Below are 22,429 nucleotides of genomic sequence, written 5' to 3'. Positions count from 1 at the left end.
AGTTTGAGGAGCAAGTAACTGAGCCAGCAGTTCTGTGGATGCCAAGTTATGCTCTCTTGACCTGCTGGCGCCCCACCAATAAAGATATCAATTTAAAAAGCAGTGAATTTCGTTAATGGAAGCTATGACTTTTTTTTGCACGTGCAGTAATCACGATGTTTCTGAAAACAATTGCATGAGGGCTGGTAATTAATTATCCCCTGTCAAGATGATATGTAAAGCAATGCTATTTTAATTTGGGGTCCTCAGGAACACTCATTAATCTTTCCGAGATACTGTTCTGTGCCCGAGGCCATGTTGCTTTTTGTTTATTCTCTCCTGCATCACTATAGGTTGTTTTTATACGTTGTCTCCACATTTTCATGTTTTTGCTCTTTGATTTCAAGAAAACATTTACAGGACACACTATTCCAAGCACTGTGTGCATGTAGGGACATTAAAAATGCTGTTCTGTAACAAGCCCCCTGAAGCGCTCAATGCTGTTCATATGGTCAGTAAGTAGGACACATTTATAAACATGGTGAGATGCAGATAAGACACAAGAGACTGCTGAGTGAACACATTGGTAAGAGTCACAGCAAAGTGCTTTTTGTCCCTCTTTCTTGCCAGTAAACTGTACCACAGCCTCACAGTGTGCGTGTTCTTCTCTCCATGACGAGATGGGTTTTGACAGTCGTGTGCCTAGTGTTTGATCCGGGGTCTCCAGGAGAAGAAGCAAGGGCCCCGGGGTTTGACAGCGGTACTGCCGCAGAGCCCAAGGGACTGAGCATCAGCCACCGCTCGCAGATGTGAGCCGAGCTTTTTCTCTCTCCAACATCGGCCAAACATTTCCCCAGACAAACACAATGCACAGAGCTGTGTGCACTGTCAGGAAGGAACAAGAGCATTTCACTGCGCTTCCCGTGTGGCCCGATTTATTCTAACCACTCAAGACAAGGCCAAGGCGCTAAGCTTCTGATGTGTTGCTTATTGTGCAGTTGCTTCAGTGAAAATGGAGATTTGATTTCATTACTATGTGTCTTGTTTGTCACTGCTTGCTGGGAATTATAATTTCCATAAAACCACATCCCGTAAGCATGAAATGTTTCAGTGATGCTACACAAAGGTTATTTTTTGGTTGTTAAAAGTGTCAGAGCACGGCAATATCATAAGGGTTCTTTTCAAGTTCCATTTCGCCAGTGAATACTTTTACTCAGTACTGACACCAGCTCTGATACTAAAAGTTCAGTTCCAGTTAAAGACCAAATACTTGTGGATATTTTTCTTCCCCTTAGGATTAATCATTATAAATGTGGTGATCCCCTCACTTTTCAGATACAAGTAATTACTTATCCTGCAAAATATCTAAACATCAACCTGATGGCTTGGCATTCATGGATCTCAGACAATGTGTTATAATATCTTTGGTGACCTCCTTTTCTTATACTGCAATCCATTAGGTTGACATGTTTTTTTTAGATAAAATGACAACAACTATTGGATGGACTGCCTTGAAATTGTGTTTAAAAATGATTGTTCTCCTTAAAAGATCATTTGTAACAAATTTGGTGATCTGTCAGGTCAAATGTTTTGTTTGTTCAATACTTTTGTTTTGGAATAAATACCTGCAAAACGAATGGCATTCTCATCAGCTTCACATCTACTTTGTGTTTCGTGCTAATTAACAAATGTTAGCATGCCAACATGCTAAGCCAAGATGTTAAACATGATAAACATCAGCATGTTAGCATCTTCGTTGTGAGCATGTTAGCAAGCAGACGTTAGCATTTAGCTCAAAGCACCACTGTGCCTAAGTGCAGCCTCAGAGAGCACTTAACATGGCAGTAGACCAGTAGCTTTGTTATTACACCCATGGGCCAATAGAGATCTTGAGAAAGCCCAGCCAGAATCTAGTATTGTAAAAGATCCCCTCCATGTTTTATCACAGTGGTAAATGTTGTCTTTGTAGTTTCCACCAGAGAAAGCACGATTCATACATACACAGCTGCATGCAAATGGACATGTGGCAGTCAAGAACTTCAATAGCATTTGTGCATTCCATAAGATGCTTTGATTGGTATAAGCAGATTCCAAAAATTACGTTGTGTGGTTTGATTACATTTTATGTAAATATGGTGAGACCGCTTTCAATAATAACCCCAACCCATGTGAATTTAATGTAAAAATAAATGTTCTTCTCAAGGCCACACACAGCTGCTGTCCAGTCAAAAAGCATCCCTATTGAATATTGAATCTTCTCTTTGATATTTGGACGTGGTAATGCTCTATATTGTAGACCAGAGGCTACTGAATCGAATATGTTGCATCAGAAGAGTTAAAGACAACAAAATCTGTTGTTGTTTCAGGCTGTTTCCTTTTCTCATGTCAGCTCTTACTGGTTTATCTTCTCCACAAAATTGTAGAAGGCTATTTACTTCAGACATATCTGCAGATAAATGATGTGTCCTTTGAACACCCTGTTGTTTTACTTTTTAATTAAATTCTCAAAAAGAAATCCAGAGTGATTCATGTTTTAGCGTTACTTCTTTCTGACTTGCTTGGATTGAAGCAAAAATAGCGTCTTTACAAATGAAACAGTTTGATCATAACGAGATCACAGTCAACCATGACAGATAAAACTGGAGTTGATCAAAGGCGTGTCTTCTTCTGGTCGATGTTCTTGTCTCTCTCCCTCTCTGTGTGTGTATCTGTCTGTATGGTTAACGGCTCACAATCGGGAGACATAAACGGGCCATTTTACAAGCATGTCCGCGGTCAACTGACGGTTGATGTATTTTTACAACTGTGTCTAATGTGTCGTACAGCTTTTACACAAAATCACTCAGTTGGCACAGTTTTTGATTCTGTTAAATTCATAATAACCTAACCAACATCTGACACACATAGGGTCTTACAACATAAGATATCCCTCCACATGCCTGGAGAGACCTTTTCCAGGCATCAGGCAATAATTAGTCTTATCCTCATCTTGTTTTTTTTTTACAACCTGAAGTGACACGAGAGGGTGGAGCGACACCATCTCACTGCTATAAGTGAAGGCTGAATAAGGCATTTTAGGTGACTAAAAAAGATTACAATTAACTTTCAATAACTGAAAACACACTGTGAAACAAACTATCAATCACAAAGTAGCCACTTCCTAAAGCATTTGAAACCGTTTTATTTTACAATATGTATTATTGAGAAGTTATAACCTGAAGCAGAATTTTTAAATAATTATTATGAATAACAAGCTACATATCAAATGTACGATTCCTTCACTACCAGCAGCACCAGGGAACTGGTCCAGGGATGTGGGGGGCTCTGCTCCACATCTCACAGGAAGTTCCACTGACAATACGCTGGCACTTCAAAGGCAGCTCAAGGGACTTGATGGTTTCTCCTCGACACTGTAAACAAATCTCCAGGGATTCCCACACCCCTCAAGCAAGACAAGACAGTGATGTGTTGTTTCTCTTTACAATGTTGTAAAGACTGCTATCACATGTCAGGTAATAACAAAACTAGTAGCAATCTAATACTGGCAAGTGTGTTGATATTTAGAAAGCTGCTTTGTTTGGCCATTTTAACCAATAATGTAATGTCTGCTGAAAACGAGGCTGTGCTGTTTAATATTAATAAATCCTTATTAATACCAGTCAAATTTCACAGTATTGGGCATTTGCAACATAAGTGATGTTTTACATCAGAATGAATGCAATACCTCTATTTTGGAAAAAAAAGTTTGATGTTTTAAAGTCAATATATGGTTTTTAAATGGTATATTTATACGTCAATATTTACTGTATGTCTAGACGTGTGTGTCCATTGGTCAAATACATTCCACATATAAGTGTCTCATATTGATAAAGTAACCATACATACAGTCTATACGTGTAAATGAATCTGTTATACGTCGTATTTATGCAAATTACTATTTATTTTGCATTTGTTTTGAGATTTTTGTATTACAGTTACATATGATCACTATCTGTCATTACACACTGTTTATGTACATATATGAAAAATATACAATTTAGTGAATGGTGGCATTTATGACATTTACATATATGCAAAATAGAGGTGTTTAGTTGTTCTACATATATGTGCAGTATATGTGTATGGGAGTATCCAGAAGTCCATTGTTTTTTAAAATATATAATGATTTTTGCTTTACACATTATCAATTAACACTAAAGTACATATATATGTATTACAATATTTTGATATTTTAATACTGTTTGCAAAAATGTTTTCAGCAGTTCGTATGACAGCTTCTCCTTTTGTGCAAACTCAACTCATGTCTGTGCAGTAAATATGTGGTGATGGACACTAACTTTAGGGATGTTAAGTCCACTTCTGGCTTGCCATTTAGCTGTCTTGGCTTCACATTTTAGCTGTAAAAAGATGCCCTTGATGGATGGAGTGAACATTCACCACTTAAAAGGGGAGAGAGTAACAATGCTGCTGCTTGCAAAATAGCTGAATGCGAAGAGGATTGCGAGTGCCACTTTAGGCAAGCGACCCATCACAGCTCTCACATCCATTAAACTGGAATCATCTTCTGACTTGGGTGTTAGGAGCATGAGCGTGGTGGCCTACTCCAGATAAAGTGCTTTTCTGACATGCATTATATGCTTGATGATACGTTATTGTTACATCAGTGAAGAAGGTACAACAACCCCCTTATAGTGCCTGCTTTGCACCAAACAGCAGACACACACACTAGCAACACGCTGGTGGACTTCAGCAGCTAAAGAGTCAGATGTTTGTGTGTGGAGACCAAAAGATGCCTAGAGGGTAAGTGAATATTGGACTCAAAGTCATCAGGTGGCGATAAACAAGACTCCACATTTGAATTGTATTTTCTTAATTTTTCAAAGAAAACAATGTATCAGTGCGTGGTTTCATGCAAGTCCACTGACATTACCGCTGTTAAATAAACTATATCAGAGTTACTGACTTCTTCCTGTTTTCCTTAAGTACGTCTTTAGTTTTGATACTTTTCAAGTCAGCATGCCTCATTTTAGGGAAAAGACAGTTGCAAACGACAGCTTTCTCCCTCAACTATCAAGGCACAGCATGAAGCTCATGTTTCTGTAGCTATTTAGGAAAGATTAATAGTTTTTGTTTAATTTCAGCCCAAGGGAGGGCAGCATTATCAAAAAATAACCTTGGGGAGAACCATTTAGTTTCTTACTTATGGAGTTTTAATATCTTTCATGATGGTACAAATGATATGATACACTGGTTCATTAGTGCTTTTATTATGGCCAAAGAGAATGGTTGGCATTAAGTTTATCATCTTAGAAAAGCAGAAACCTTTGAAGCGGTTAAACATTTTGGGAAATAAACTTTACTTGACGAGCGTTCAGTGAGAAGAGAGTGGTATTGATCTTCTCTGCAAGAAAGCAAATCTTTACAAGAATATTTGACCATTCCTTTACAACTCTGCAATGGTCACTATTTTTGCAGAAAATAGAGCAAAGCAGAAAAATTGTGCATGATTTCCCATAATAGTGCAAAATAAACACAGTAAGCAACTATAATCCCAGGATGTCAAACAGGGTGAAAGCATACAGCACAGCCAAATCATACAATACAACTGTGAATTGACAGTAATGCCAGAATAACATTTGCTTTATCACATAAGTTGTGGCTGAAAATCATATTTGCTAATAAACATTTTACTCAATGAAATATTGTTTAATAAAGTCATTGGTGGTTTTTATTTGAAGATGTGCTCCAGGCAGTTGAGAAGAGAAGTAGCCTCAGGCGACCTTGTAATTCTAATGCTGATCCCAAATGGCATCTGCTTGTGTGTGAAGTTGTTCAGCTGGCCTCCTGTTAATTTCATTCATTTCCTTTTAGCTAATTTCTACTAAGCTGCTTCAAAAGCGTTTGTCATGTATCAAAAAGTTATGCACCCTCGAGGACTGAAAAGCGTGTGGGTTTGTGGAAATGGAACAAACTGCATTCATCTTGTCTTTATCTTCACTTGAACTGAGGGCATTTAGAACATGCTCTCACATCTAAGTCACAACACAAAGCAATTCAAGCCTTAAGCCCTGCAGCTGCAGCAAACACTTCTTCAATGCCCTAGGAGGGTCACAAAAAAATGATGTATGAGTTGTTTGGCATGACTGTGTGAGAGGTCCACATTCTCTCCAAAATTCCACATGAACCCTGTCACTTAGCAACAAGAAAGGAAGAGAGAGAGAGAGCCAGGACCTCATAAAATAGCCCTAATCCACTTCTCACTGATTTCAGACAAGATACATGATTACAGCCACTTTTCGCTGTGGTGACCTTTTGAGAGCATAATCACAGTCTGTGTAAATGTGTTCCTTAGAGCTCAGCAGCCAAAGATCACTGCCGTCAAAAGATAAATCACTGTTAAAAAGGGGATCCACCTTCCATTTGGCAAAAAGGGCATCGCCAGGACACACAATTCTCTTTCAGAAATCACTCACCACAGATCTCTGGTTTAAGATGTAACAGAAGACAATCATATCGTCACGTCTTTACTAACTGATCACCTGGAAGTTTACAGCACACCAAAAGCAGAGTTTCTGAGCCAGAGACACCGTAAATGTCTGGGCTCCTGTCATTGTACAACACATTGTAATTCTGCTGCTCTCAATAATTAAAAAAAGCATGTTATGCTGCATTATGTTATGTTAACTTGTAGCTTGTATATTATAGGTTTTAACAATCTTGACATGAGAAGCTGCAATTTTAGTATATCACAGCTTTCTGCAATGACCTTTATATAAACCGTAGCACAGCTAGTACTGGTGATACTTTAAGGAGGGATGATATGAAAATGTTGGCTAGGTCCAACTCTGCAGGTTGGACCTAGCCAACATTCGTCAAATGACCAGAATCATAACCCTAAATTAATGCGTATGTTATTCTGTACCCTCTGGATGTGTAAATAAACAACTGGTGGCTAACATGTTAGCCATGTTTCAGCGTTGTGTTTGCAGCTTGTGTCTGCTGCCACCAAGTGGCCAAAAAATCAGTTATTGCAGGTTTATTAAAATTATACTTTTTCATTAAATTACCTTCAACTCCATTTCCAGCCACCAATGAGCAGTGCCTTCTGGTTTCTATAGAGATATTCTACGTATTATTGATAAACGCATTGGTGTAAACAGTTATTTTATTCCATTTCATTTCTCTCTATATTTTTACCTTTTCAGTATGATAGTTGACAGTATGGATACAGTCAGGAAACATTGGGAGACAAAGAAAGTGGGGTTTAAGATGCAAAAAGGTTCCACAGCTGGAATTGAACCGGGAAGAGGGGAACATTTTTCATCTTTACCATTTCTATTATTTTTTAAAGGCTGTGATGCAGTCAGTGTAGTTTACTCCGTTTACTTGGTACTTTCAATGAGGTGATCTGAGGAGATTGAACAAAAAAACCTCCAGAAATCTAAAAAGCCAGCAAACGTCGGCAGGCATCAGAGAGGGAGAGGAGGCGTTGGCAGGATGAAGAAGAGAAGGAGGAAGAGGAAGCTCATTCAGGCTGCCAGCCAGTGTCCCCCAGGCTACATGAAACACTGATGGACTTGATAGATTGGCGAGAGCACCAGGGGGTTTGGGCTGAGCTGAGCACTGACCAAGCTCCAGTGCTGGGAGGAAAAATAAATCTAGCTGACACCAGCCGAGTGAGATCCGCTCCACACGGAGCTTCATCCAACAACTCTGGCTTATCGAGGAACAATCAAAAGTTAGATTGTCTTCGAGGATAAACATGCTGTGTGTGGTCGCTGTCATGGTGAAGAATGTCTCCGCCAGTGGGGGAAGGGGTTAGTTTGTTGGTGCATTAATAAAGAAATATGGAAGGGTGTTCATTGTTTTTGGACATTGATTGAGATGAAAGATGTTTTATTATTTCAGATGTGCCTCAGGAAGGACTTGATGCATTGAATACAAAATGCAGAGTAAAGTGTCAATCCCAGGAACTTCATTTATGGTTCACAGAGACAGAAATATCAAACTACTGTAGAATCTTTCTTTCACTGCAGATATTCATGTATAGTGTAGCACTTCCAATATGTATGGTTATGTATATAAAGACAAAACCATGAATCACCGGTCACTGAGGGTGTCTAGCCTGAACCCAAGGTGTTATTTGGTACGGTTTTTAATCAGCCAAAGTAAATGTTGTCTCTGGATCCCCAGGGGGTGCAGTGAAGGAGGATAGGGGAGGATGGGAGGGTGCAGGCAGTGATAGCGATGTGCCCCCTTCCATTGGCCAATCGTGGTGAGATAGAGACAATGTTAAATCTCATTATGGAATCACCACAGCGCCACAGTTATGCTTCATACACGCAGCGAGCCAACTCCATCATCCGTCCTCCCAAATTAATTATAATGGAGAAAATGGCCAATGGGTGATGGAGATTGATTCAAAAGAAACACGAGTGGTAATCAATATGGTTCGCTGTGCAGCCAAGCAACATAAGACTCCCTGCACCACCCACTGCTTACCCCAGGCTAAAGTTGAGGGCCATCATGCTGCCTGTACGTAATTTATGACAAAGGTGTCACTCTCAGAACGATATGCCACAGCTGAGGGAGCAAGGCTCATAAGGGAAATACGAGCTTTTTGTCCTCATAAAGAAAAAAAGAAGATGCTTGCGCTGTTAAATTTCAGTTTTGTTCATGTGATGATGGATTGATCCAAGGTATCCCATAAATTGTTGGAACTGAGGGATGCATTTAAAGTGGCTTTGAATGACAAATGATACGGATGAAATGTTCTCAGTTTTCATGCAAACTGAATTTATATAACCGAACAGATTGACATAGTGGGAAATACTCCAATTTGCTTTCTTACCAAGAGTTAGATGAGAATATTGATACCAACGCCATTTCATCTGTGTTACTAAATTAAGCTTAAAGACTGTAAACAGAGGGAAACAGCAAGTCTGAAAGAGCCCTGCATATAACATGTTAATTAGTGAGCTTTAGAGGTGCTGTGAGGTAAGTTTTTTTTTACCTCCTGACCAGGCAAGTTGTTTCCCTTCCCAGTCTCTATTCTAAGCTACAGTAAGATAATCACCTGCTGGTTTAGCTTCATATGTAACATTCAGGCATGAAAGTGTTTCTCATCTAGCCCTCTCTAAGAAAGCAAATATACCTATATCCCAAAATGTCGCCCTATTCCTTTATTTAAACAATGTTTACAGTGTATACATTATAACTGACTCTACTACAGTTATTTAGATAGAACATTTCATTGCATCTACTGCAACCTAAATTGCTCATCTAGCATTAAGTACTCCTAGTGATTTCATAAACTTTCTTCACTCTACAGATTAACGAGACAAAAGATCCAGTGAGATGACCCCAATGTGTCTACAGTGTAACCTCAGCAGCACAGACTGGCTCCTTATCTAAGATGTTCTTATTTCTTGTGAATTGCACATGGAAGGAGGCTTGTAGGCCACCATGGATGTCTATAGATAACCAGGGCAGCGCAGCGGCAACAGAAACCGATGATCAATAATGAATTCGTGGCAGGGCATAGCTCAAGAGCAGGGTAGTGAGGGGTGAAGCATACGTTTCTGTATCCACGTGGGGTGCATACAAATACTCTTCCTTTCACAGTCAAAGTCAAGAAAGGGATGTTGATATGCCCGAGCTCTGCGAGGTCAACCACTCCTGTTTTTTCCAGCCACAGGCGAGCCATGACAGCAGCCTGGTATCAATATCAGTAGATGATAAGTGAAAGGAGGGGATTGAAAAGATTACATTTTTGATTTTGTTGTCAGAAATCATTTGTATGTTATGTATAGTGTGGTAGAGAGGAGAGAACCATACGCAATGAGCATTTCAGTCATGGACTTTGTCATTTCGCCAACAAGGGCTGAATAGTATGCATACTGACAGTCGTCTCAGACAGCTTCTACCCACCAGGCTCCACTAGATCTGCACACTGAACGCGTTCTCCTTTATTTATTCATTCATTTCCACGTGGCCAAGTGCTGTCACTTTGATGAATGGGAGCTGGAACTGGCCAATTGTTTTCACTCGACGGGACAAGTCTCACAAGCTCTGAACTTAAACATCGTCCTTGTCAGAGAAGCTCTGCCATTCCCCTGTTTTTTAGAGGCCCACGTACCGCTGTCATCGTTCTCACACGTACACAGACACAAGCCCATCACCTAAAACCCCCGGCGCTTTTCTTATTAGAATCTACCTGAGGAAAAAGGGGCTGTTCGCTTGAATTTCATCTCCATAGCTCAGAATGCTTTACGCCAGGTGGATATTATGGAGTCGACTCAGGCATTTCAGGTGAGTGGTGAGGACGTAACCTTGGTGAATGTGTGGACACAGTGTGATGAGGCCTTGGCGCTGTTGCTGCTGTCTTGCCTTTTGACAGCCGAGAGAGCTAGTAACTGAAACTGGTTTAAATGAGTGAAGCTCATTTGGTCACAGTCAGACACATTTTTCATATTAAGTGCTTTTTAAGCAAAGTATTGAAAGAAGTTAGTACTGTTCTGAAACTTAAATACAGGTACAGTGCCCGGGGAGCATATTGGGGTTCAGTGTTTCGTTCAAGGACGCTTTGGCTCAATGCCAATGTGACCCGTAAGGCCTTGGGCCCTGAACCCTCAGGGGCTGAAGTCACCAGGTAAATGGTTGAGTATGAGAGGATAAAAGAGCATGAAATGGTACCTTTATTTTATTGTTTTTGCTGCCTGATTTGAACGTCTTCCTGTAATTTCTGCCTATTCTTACATTTTTTTATTTCATGTGTTTTTATGTACAATCCTAATGTAAAATACACTTGACAGTTTAATAACATAATGTTTTAAAGTACTCTTAATTTGTTTGTTTATTTGTTTATAATATTTTATCGTATATTTTCACATTTTCTATTTTTGTCATGCACCGATCACCAAGTCAAATTCCTTGTCTGTGTACTTGGCAATGAACCATTTCTGATTAATGTTTCAGTGTCAATTTAATATGCCGGGCTGAACAGCCGTGTTCTGTCCTTTTTGTTTACCTTTTTTTTAAGCCTCCGGGCTTCCCCTACACCAGATTGTTTGCATTTCACACAACTGTAAATGTAACTTTTATTTTGATACAATGTGTCAATCTGTCTTGTTCCTCTTGTCACTTTTGCTATGTTTAACAATTTAAAACTTAGTTTCAGTGGATAATTGGGTACCTAATATCAACCTCACAGATGCTGACTACTGATACAAAATCCTGACTATCTAAAGTTGACATTATTACCACCCTGCTGTCACACCCTACTTGACTACAAAACAACAAAAGTTACTTGAAAAACAAAATCGTCTATTGTGATGGGATGAAACGTTTCAGAACTTTTTTATTTACCACAAATTTCCACCACACTGATTCACCAGACAAACTGATTTCCTCTTCAGAGCAAGAAGTCTTATATCCACCTAATCTATATGCATGAAAAGATGTGCCACTGGGAATGCATTGCATTCTCACCTGTCTCAGGCGATGGAGGAGAAGGAGAAAACAAATTATCACTCATTTTTAAGCAGTGCTTCTGTATCCATGGTGAGGCCTGCAGAGTTGAGGAAACTGGATAAAGCTGTCAGTCTGGAACTACAGTTGTAATAATCTTTCTCTGGCGATGTCGATGGGTTGTCGACTTGTGTGAGTTACCCTGGCAGAATGAACAAAGTGTGCGAGATGCCCGAGGAATCCTCAGCGCCATGTGAAATCCTTTTGTTGAGCGGTATCAAGTCTCACACAGACATCGCTTCTTTCATGCATCTATCGTCTGCTCATCCCTGTGTTTTCATCTATGCTAAATGACAATGATAGGCCTTTTTTTGTCACATAATAGGCCTGAATCATTTATGTTCGACCCCTGAATAGTTGGCATCAGATAGGTGGCACAAAAGGGCAACCAGGATCCAGAGAGGCACACTCGTTATAGAGGAGGGGCATTGGTTGAATGAACTACATTGTGTTTTAGATTTTTTTCATAACCTTGTTTTTTCATCAATGGTATCAATAGCGAATAGCTGATCCAAAAACCATTAGTAAAAAAGTAAAAGTAAATTAGTTAAGACTCGCTGTACCTTTTATAATGGCTGAATTAAAGTAGGACCAAAAATGTTTAACTCTTACATACTGTCCGGGTCAAATTGGACTCGTTTTGACATTTGACAGCAGTAAAAATACCCTAAACGTCATTCTTTTAGCAAGTTCCACACACGTATAGTTTCCTACCACTGCTTTGAATGTAGAAACTAGTTTATAATAAGCATTTTATTATGCAATGTTGTGTGTTCTAAGTGGTAAATGTTGAATTAATATTGATAATTATGATTTCTTATGATATAGCAGTGAGGACAGCGTTTAATGGTTGCAATGATTAAACATGGTTATATTATAAATTCCAACAGTTCCAGAATGTTTATGCCATTTTCAAATTCAATAAAATATATTTAAATCATTATGGCTTTAATGTGTTTATGTCTTATGTAAAACAGGACATGATAATGTGTCGTAGTAGGGTAGAAGATGTTTTTCTCCAAAAAAGAATGTTGTAAAACTTAAAAAATACACTCCCTGCTCTCTGAAACATTTATTAAGGATGAATCATTTATTAATGGGACATGGGCTATTTAGACATTCTAAATAGATCTTGAGTTTAAAATTTGGTATAGACACTTACTATGAGGGACTTCTTGATCTCGGTCAAAATTGACCCGGACCATACTGTAAAGGCATTAAATATGAACAGTAAGGGTTAAACCAAAATTAATCTGTTCTGTCATGTGAGAGAACTCAACCACTAGAGGATGGATTAAAAAGACAGTCCACTCATGTTCAAAATACTCAGGTGAGCGGTCCAGTTTCAGCCCTTAGTGTTTTCAGAAATAAATCCTTTTGGTTCCTCTAGGTAACAGGCAAATAAATGATCCTCTTCCAAATGATTCTTTATCCTGCAAGAGACAATATCTCTTCCTGCGAGATTGAAAGGGTAATTAACTGCTGTATGTGGCCAACATTTACTGAAGTGTTAAACATTCTAACTCCTTCAGGAAAAATTCACTCTCCACACTTAAAATAAATAAATAAAATAATTGCAAATTATAACCTGGCTAGTACATACAATAGGACATTATGGCACAAGCATTCCCCATCAACAGGGATTCTTATCTCTTGCTGCTAAACAATCAGTTACCAGCCCGTTTTCGCCAAAGAGTGCAGCTTTGGCTTGTGAAAGCTGCGAGCAGAGTGCTTTAGTTTAGCTATGGCATGGTTGAGGTTGACAGCCATGGGAGCGCAATGTGTTTTTTTGGTCCCACCCCATAAGAGTGGTTGTTTGGGCGATGTGCACGTCGTTGTGGGAGCCCCGGCTGCACTTTGCAGATACACAAGCCTGTGCTTTAATGCCCAGACCCATCAAAATGGCCCTGTCAGGCTGCTATCTCCTGGGACTCGCTGCTGCAGTACAAGGGGATTAAAGCTTTTCATGAAGCATTTTCACAGTCGAAGGTGTGTGCAATAGCAGCCTGTGTGCCATTTTTCATAACAAGGGTGGATTTAACTTAGCTGGACGCTTAAAACTGGAACTGTGCGGTATGGAATTGAGCATCCAATTTGGACCACTAATTGGACTACAAAGGGGGAGAGGTTTTGGCAGTTTTTTAACCAACAGCAAGAAAAAAAAAAAAAAGCAATCCCCCTCTTCTAGCACACTGTTCAAAATCCAGTTAATTGTGCTCACATAGAAGTGTGGTAAACTGGGCCAAAATGTATTACATTTCAATGGACGGTGAAGTGAACGTTACAATGAAAACTGTTATTGTTTATTTTTGCTTGAGGTACAGCATTCAGGTTGATGCAAGAGCTGGGAGTCTTGGGGGAATATCAAAAGGAACATGTGTATTCATTAAATCCTTTGATGTAAAAGGTTGCAAATTATAGTAGAGTTATAGTAGATGTTTTTTATATACTTAAGTTTATTCTCAGTATTATTATTCTATATTTCAAAGATGAAATCCTGAAGCAGAGACCAGTCTGGAAACGAGCTGTAACAGCTTTTTCAAATGTAGCACACAATCCGTGACAATTAACAATCCCTTTGGACCATGTGTGATAAATTGCTTGTAGGAGAGGCCCATTTGTTACAGTCTTATCTTTAAGGCTGCTGTTAAGAAGACTGAATTATCCAGCATCAGTCAGCACTTGAAATTAGTGGAAAACAAACAGATAAGGGCTTCAGATTTGAGCTATAGACTGGGGCACATTTGCATGAAGCCTACCCTATGAAATGCTTGGGTTTTTGGTGTCCAATCACAGTCTAATCAAAACATTCACATTCATCCTTAGCTAAATATTTATCTCTAAGACATATTGTAATATCATACACTTTGTGGCGTAATGGGGGAAAAAATACATGAATGTAAATTAACGTTTTGCACATTTTGGATACATACTAAAACATTCCAAAGTAAGTATTTTATGAACAATATTAATTATTACATAAATAAATGAATATATTCCTTCAAAATGTCAAACATTTCTGACTTTTAAATGTCCCTCAAAAGATGTACTGCAATACCACGTGGCTATTTAATCCCCAGTAAACTAATAAATGGTTGACGGTCCAACGACTGTTCACTATGTTTTTCAACTACTTCCAACTACTGTAGTAATGTGGATGATGTCCGTGGTGCTGATATGTATCGTATCTGTGTGCAAACTCTGCCATCCAGTGGCTGACTGTATGAACCTCAGTGACGAGATGGATTATAACAAATCCCGGAACAGAAGTGTTTGTTCCTACCCGAGATACAAAACATGGTGCACCCTTCATTGCCAGTGTTTTGGAATTTTCGTCACTTGGCTGTTGGTCCCCGTCTTTAGCAAGTATGACTCTTTTATCTTTTATCTTACGAAGGGCGTTACATTCATGCTACACAGCATACAGAGTGTGGGTTAAATGTTTTATTCAGCCCTTCGGTGTATCGACATTTCACAATGCTGAAGTGACAGTTTGGTGCTTGCTAGTTACAGCCTCGTTAGCGTTAGCTTGCCTTGAGATGCTAACTGACGAATGATGTCTTCCTCGGTATTAAACCGTGGATGCATACTGACTGTAACTGTGATATAGCGACATTGTGTTGGTGTGTAAATGACCCGCTCAGTTAGCGATAGTAGCAAATATTGTGATGAAATGATGGTTAGCGTTGGCTTTTGTGTTATCTTAACGTTAACTTTCATTCTGTAATGCTCTACTGCACATAATGTAAAGGTTCATACCCCGAAAAACACCCCGAGCCACTCTTCAGTTTGGCATACGTCTTACCCAACAAGTAGAGAAATATAAACTTATATAAACTAATATTGTGTGATTTCTTAAAGCAAGCAATATGGGAGTATAGTTCACACCACCAGGTGGAGCATAACTATGCTTCTACCAGACTTAAATTGAAAATGTAATGTCCATTTCTGGTTTATACTACTTATATTTGGTATAACTGTAACTACATAATTTGTTTCAAGCTCTCTCGTTCGTCTCCTCATTCTCCTTCCTCTGTTCACTACATCTTTATCCAGCCAATGGACTGACATCAGCCGGTGGAGATGCTGCTTAAAGATCTTCCCAGAGAGGCCCTGATGCGGCCGCTGTCCAGGAATGAAGTGGTGGGCATGTTGTTGAGGTTGACCATCTTTGGTGCAGCGACCTACTACAGCATCAAATGGGTTTTAGACGCTATGGACCCTACCTCCAAACAGAAAAGTCAAGCCAAGAAAAGGGTATATAATGAACATAAGCACATAACATAAGCCGGCCATTGTTTTACAGTATGTAAGATGTTGTAGGTAGATATTTTCCCAGGGTCTGTTATCTTTTTGTGTCTTGAGCTGGGGTGTGTGTCTCCTCTCTACAGGCAGAACAACTGATGAAGAGGATTGGTGTTGAGGGCGTTCAACTAACAGATTATGAGCTGAACATTGCATCTCAACTTGTTGATCCCCAAACTATGAAGGTAACCACAGTAGTCCTCAATTGACAATTGAGATTATCACGTGTCATGATATTTCTACCCTTTTTCATTATTACTCTACCTTCCTGCAGGTGACCTGGAGAGATATAGCAGGTCTGGATGAGGTTGTCAATGAGCTGCAGGACACAGTCATCCTGCCCTTTCAAAAAAGACACCTTCTGACTGGATCCAAACTCTTTCAGCCCCCTAAAGGTACCACAGCAGTCATTTAATCAGAACTGTAATGGTAAAATGTTACTCATAATCTTCAATGTACGTAGATACTAACATTAGAGGACAAAATAGAAAGTGTGATGTACTAATAGATTGGAAACTGCACATAGACATCTGGCATTAATTCATCTTTAGTGCTTTTATAAAGTATTTGCACAACGAAACATTTTTTTTGTAGTTGTTCGACTTCCTTCAAAAAAAAATTTTGAAGGATGGTGACCTACATTAGGTCAACTGTGGAGGAATTTTATCTCTTTTTACACAATTTATTGAAAGATAGAGAGAGGAGCAGTAAGAAGGGGACATTTGATACTACATGCCTCCTCCTCACAATAAATACATAACATGAATAGTCTGCTATAGATGGTCTGTTAATGCTGCCAGCAGACAGTATATTCACATTCTGAATCTCGGTTACAATTTCTGACTGCATTCTATATCAATGCTAACAATTTGAGTTGAAGTGCATCGATAAAAAAACCAACATAAAACTACGTTTTAAGAACTATTTATATCAGAAGTTGTGATAAACAACATAGGTTTGTGTCTTCTCTTTCTCATTATTGTTAGAAAGCCATCCGGTGCACTATGCCTCCATCTGTGTACGCAAAAAGACGTCAGGCGAGAGTTGTACACTTGGCAGCCTGAAAGCAGACGATCACTTGGAGGAACACTTTACTTTCTCTAGAGTTTTTTTTTTTTTTTATTGTTTGGCACAAAACTTTATACAGAGCTCGAGGATGAGTCAACCTCCAAAATTAGCTGTCATGGGAATCCAGCCTTTATTTATATCATGTACTTTTTTATAAGTATGCAGCAAGTCAGGCCAGATTTTCCATCTGTACGTGTGTTAGAGAAGACCGAGTTAGGCAAAATATCTCCAACAGTTGGCAGTAATAAGCCTATAGACACAGAAACAGTCATTCCTAATCTTTGTTTATGTTTTATCCTTGCAGGTGTTTTATTGTTTGGTCCTCCGGGATGTGGGAAGACCATGATTGCCAAGGCAACAGCCAAAGCCTCAGGCTGCAAGTTCATTAACCTTCAGGCCTCCACGCTGACCGACATGTGGTACGGCGAGTCACAGAAGCTGACTGCTGCCGTTTTCTCACTGGCAAAAAAAATCCAGCCCTGCATCATCTTCATTGATGAGATTGGTATGTTTAAATACTCTATTAGTTTAATACACTGTTAGATGTGATTTATCTTCAACTCTACTCTTTCAAGAGATTATTTCAAAATGCCGACACTGATATTGTTATCATGATGTTTTTAATACAAACATTTTTGAGGGTTTCCTTCAGCATTTGATTCGTCCTTGTTTTTGCTCCTTGCTCCTTGTCTCTGGTGTGTCAGAGTCATTTCTGAGGAACCGTTCCAGCCTGGACCATGAGGCCACAGCCATGATGAAGGCCCAGTTCATGAGCCTGTGGGACGGCCTGGATACTTCCTCAACCACCCAGGTAACACAACCATAGCCCCCCCCCTGTACTGTAATGTACACACCAGATTAGGTTACACTGGTATGTACTGGGTAGGACTTCTCTTGTCCCCTGTCATTGGAAAAGTATTTGAAAAGATGTGCCTGACCTTTCATGCAGGACATGGTGCCTGTTGCACACAGTGCTTGTGCTGCAGGTGGTTTTGTCAGCATAATGTATTCATGTTGATATACTTGTGATTTTAGGTGATGGTGATGGGAGCTACAAACAGGCCACAGGATGTGGATCCAGCCATTTTGCGCAGGATGCCCGCCACTTTTCATGTTGGCCTGCCAGTAAGACGTGAACACATACACCCGCACAAACAGTTGTTTTCTATCTAATGCATCTAGATACATACATACAGTGTGTAATAAGTTGGTATATTGTGACTTTGTTCCTTTCCTAAATTTACCTACATTTGTATTTTTTTATTTACGAGGGAAATTTTTAAATATAGATGAATAGAAAAACAGAATAGCTCATTTTCTCTAGGCCCCGCTGTACCACAATGTTTTTAACATCATCAGCTGATCAGCTCTATTTACTGTAGTGATTGAAATAGTGTGTTTTGCTGAGTGCTCTGCGCTACACATACAGTAAAGGAGCACAGCTTAAACTGAGCTGAACTGTGTGTCTCAGACTGATTCATGGCTGCTGGCCCAGCCACAAAAAGAATGGGCTTAATATTAAATCACTTTGACCGTTTCTGATGATGAGAATGTCTTTTAACGAGTGATTAGTTGCACAGGTACTTTCATTACTATTCATTGGTGGCACATTAACATGCTTTGAAGAGCCACTGTCTTTCTGTCTTTGCAGAATACAAGACAAAGACAGGACATCCTGAGGCTGATTTTAGCAGGAGAAAACGTAAGTTGTGATTTCTTTTCATCCTATTCAGTCATGAAAGAAATGATTTCCTTCAAAGCTCTCTTTTGTCATTTGCAGAGATCATTTCACACCTGTGTTTTTGCTGTCAAATGACAATAAAGTAGATCAGATCACCCATGAATACAGCCAAAGACCAGAGACGGCTAACAGATTAATTCTACATAATTGTCTCACGTTGCTGTCCTCCCTTTCTGCTCAGTTGAGCAATGCGATTAATCTGAAGGAGATTGCGGAGAAGACAGAGGGCTACTCCGGCAGCGACCTCCGGGAGCTTTGCCGCGATGCTGCCATGTACCGGTTCCGGGACTATGTCCGCAAGGAGCAAATGAGACAGATCGCTCAGCAACTACAGGACTGCCAGGAGGAAGAAAGGTATGACTCAGATATTCAAACACCTTCAAGATCTCATAGCAGTACCTGCCCCTGAACAGTGGAGGTTACACCAGTGTGGGCTTTTGAAAGCTGATAGATATATTACTATGAGCGATGTATATATACTGGTACTCTCTAACTTCACATTCTATTGATATATATGTGTATAAATTAACCATTCTTTTTAGTTATCAGTAGGATAGTGAAAGTAATAGTGAGTATGATGAATGCACTCTCATGGATTCTAATCATGCGCATTGGAATAATTTCAGGTTGAGGCCTGTGTTGATTGACTTCACGAGTACTGTGTGTTATTAAATTGAAAGGTATCAGAGGTGGATCTGGTTGATTTTAAAAGCATCACACATTTCATAAAATGCTGAATATCTGATCTGTGTAACCCATGCTTCAGCTGTTGCTAAGCGACTATTGAAACCCTCTCGGAGCAAGGCGCTATAACTAAAAGAAGAAATATTTTTAACTTTTTGTTCTCGGCACTCTTAACACTTAAAGACGTCGGCCTGTTGTTTGCTTGTTCCAGGCCCGGCAGCAGGTTTATTAAAACAAAAGAGAACTGATGACGTATATAACATTTAAGTACGGTATGTAGATGTCCTGAATACCAGTGTACGATAATGTTTAGTGTGTTTCTGTGTCTGACCTCTTGTCTCCTTTGCTCCAGACCTGTGGACGAGGAGCGACTGCGGCCGGTCACCCAGCTGGACCTCCTTTTCAGCCTGGACAAGATGAAGGAATCTAAGCGGGCCACCGTCTACATGTTACCCACTGTGTCAGAGGTACCGCTGGACTAAACACCAACACTGCACCGCGATGGGAAATATTTTCTTCTTGCTTTTTGTCTTAACTCGACAAGCAGAGGCTCCACCAACATGTCAGGGGCTGCAGCTGGAAAAGCCAGAAATCAGCCATACTTTTATTTATGCAGTGTTTGTTCTGAGCATGCTCACTTTCAGCACAACCCTGCCACAAGTGTACAGCTGCAATACTTTCGGAAATCTAATGTCTCCTACTGGCCACTGTGAATGCATTGTCCGTAAACGTTATGAATCCATCTGAAGTTACTGCTAGTAATCCTACAAACTACTCTTCTACACCACTGTAAGGTTCCATATACCGTCCTACCACTGACTTACACGTGATCATGAGCAAAGGGGGTTAAGCTCCATGACTCATGAGTCTGGACTCTAGACCAGTAATCTCTTGAGGTTTGCTGCTTGATTTTAAATCGACTCCTCCTGAGTTACCGCTCCCAAGGAGTACAAAATACCCCAAAAAATGTCTTGTTTTTAGTTGTGAAATGAGCACTGCTGTATATGCTGTCAAGTCACAATAAGTCTGACAATGAAGAGGAAGACACCTTAACTTCATGTCGTCCAGAGAGCTCAGTGAAACACCTCATTTCACTGGTCCTTCTTTACATTACATTTGGGCAGAATTATTACATTTTTAGATTCAATAAAAAAATCAAGTAATAAGTACTTGCAGCAAAGACGCCTTTCTCAGAGCTCTCAGTTAATACGTGTAAACAAAAGCAGATAACAAAGAACACATTCGGTAAACAGCCAAGTAGAGATGAGGTCACCACTGTAATAGAAACCACAGCTATAGTCACCTGAGCCATACTACTAATGGCTGTAATATTACCTGATTTTACACCTCCTCAGTCCTCAGCTATTAGCAGATATACATCATAGGAATTGTGCTGTGTGCATGATTAAGAATGTGGGGGCAAAATGCTGCAACTGAAGTTATCCAATCATTGGTCTTCAGTGTGTTTAGGGCTGCTTTGTAATGTAAAGTATTTTGCACTTCATGTTTCTTTCACCCAAAACAACAATGGCAGTTACTTCTGAATTTACAAATCTTTCCGGTGTTTTTCAAAAAGGGTTATTTTAGTGTTTTATTAATTGTCCCATTAATATTATTCGTGAGTGTCCATTGTTTCACTTTGAACGTTTGTTCCGTACCTTGTTCCGTACATCGATCAATGTCTGTCGCCACAATACACATCAGGGCTGTTCTGTGTCAGTTACTTTTATTCTCACTTTAAGGAGAGTATGGCTTTCAAATTCAAATGCGTTCAATCAGCTGTCAGTCTGCAGTTGTTGTGACATACTTTTCTGTCTCCCTCTGTATAAAAAGCCTCATTACTCACCACATGGTCACAGCATGTGTTTCGTGGGTCTCATACAGACCTTTCTCCCACTCGGTCTGAGCGAACAAAGCGGTCATTTCACCATGACCACGTGGTGGCACTGCAGCTTCACAGTCCTGCTGCGGAGGCAGGTGTAGCATCCTGAGAAATGGACTGCTCACATGAAGAGCACTTTTCCAGCATTGAGGTGCGATAATGAAATAAGACCACCCTGCATACTGGATTGTTTCTCCCTTACTGGTTCATTCAGTGATATTTGGACATCCATTGCTCTTCATTAGAGTATGTCCGGTGATAGTTAAAGGTCAAAATGTCTCCATGTAAACCAGTCATCTTGTCGCTGCAGCTTACAGGTCTTAGTTCCCTTTCTTTGAGGCGGCTAACACATTTCCTCAATGCAATATGACTTATCAGGTCATTTGATTATCAGTTACTGAGTTACTGTTACTCTATCAAATATGTGTATGTGTTGAATATGATATGTAAACCATGTACTGTAAAGTGTATTTATTAAATTACACCGAAGAAAATATTTCTCTTTTTTTTGCTTAACCAACATTTTATCTTGCTTATTTCAGCGTTTGTATTTGTCATGCCCTTGTTTTAGTGTATTGAATATAATAGATCTTATCATTCCCAAAATATAAAGTTCAACATGTGTAGATTTCAAACAACATATGTTATTACATCCAAACCTGTTCATTATACATTAATTTTGTATATTGGCCTACGTACCGCGATGGTTATTTTACCAATAAGTCTCTGACCAAGTAAGTGTTCGGTAAACTTTTAGGACTCAAAAAGGCTGCTACTTTATTGGGATTCTGAATCATCATAAACTGTTTGTAAATTCTGCGGCTGTGCAGTCAGAGCCGGTACCCTTTAGGCATGCATTAATAAGCCATTGTTGGCCATAAGCAAGCACTTACTCTTTCCACTATGTTGCTGTTTGCTCCAGCTCCACTGCTGGTACCTAACAAAAGCCTTGCATCTCTAATAAGTCCACTTTTCAGAACTTGCTGACAGCCAAACAGCTTAAAATGACGGTCTTTTTAATGGATGTCTGGCAAAGTGCACTGAGGTCATGAAATCTGAATTACCCACTTATATGGGCTCTGAAAAATCACCTCAAAAGATCTTTTTTTTTTCTTTTAAACATTCAGGATTTTAGGTTTTCATGTGACAGCAGCTATTCTAATAAATAAGATATTCATATTCATGTTAATATAATTTTTTGGGGAAATGTGATACATCCTTGACAACTGTTCAAAGTTATT

The 22,429-nt window shown here is 39.6% G+C and overlaps 1 protein-coding gene across 1 annotated transcript; it reads left to right on the top strand.

The window, feature by feature from the left end:
* The first annotated feature begins 14,780 nt into the window (after positions 1-14,780).
* Positions 14,781-21,682, top strand: atad1a (ATPase family AAA domain containing 1a). The gene is made up of 10 exons (XM_076104639.1): positions 14,781-14,874; positions 15,565-15,765; positions 15,900-15,998; positions 16,088-16,208; positions 17,186-17,386; positions 17,586-17,692; positions 17,917-18,006; positions 18,533-18,583; positions 18,804-18,976; positions 19,659-21,682. The coding sequence occupies exons 2-10, from the start codon at positions 15,592-15,594 to the stop codon at positions 19,786-19,788; spliced, it is 1,146 nt and encodes a 381-aa protein (XP_075960754.1). The 5' UTR covers positions 14,781-14,874; positions 15,565-15,591; the 3' UTR covers positions 19,789-21,682.
* Positions 21,683-22,429: the final 747 nt, after the last annotated feature.

Source organism: Anarhichas minor, unplaced genomic scaffold (assembly GCF_050575085.1).
Source record: "Anarhichas minor isolate MPS153535 unplaced genomic scaffold, ASM5057508v1 ptg000030l, whole genome shotgun sequence".
NCBI classification, from domain to species: domain Eukaryota; kingdom Metazoa; phylum Chordata; class Actinopteri; order Perciformes; family Anarhichadidae; genus Anarhichas; species Anarhichas minor.
This window is presented reverse-complemented; position numbering and strand designations above follow the sequence as displayed.

Coding starts and splice junctions, on each gene's coding strand:
- atad1a (XM_076104639.1), top strand. CDS start 15,592: ATGCTGCTTAAAGATCTTCCCAGAGAGGCCCTGATGCGGCCGCTGTCC. Junction 15,999..16,087: donor TTGATCCCCAAACTATGAAG/GTAACCACAGTA, acceptor ACCTTCCTGCAG/GTGACCTGGAGAGATATAGC. Junction 17,387..17,585: donor CATCTTCATTGATGAGATTG/GTATGTTTAAAT, acceptor CTGGTGTGTCAG/AGTCATTTCTGAGGAACCGT.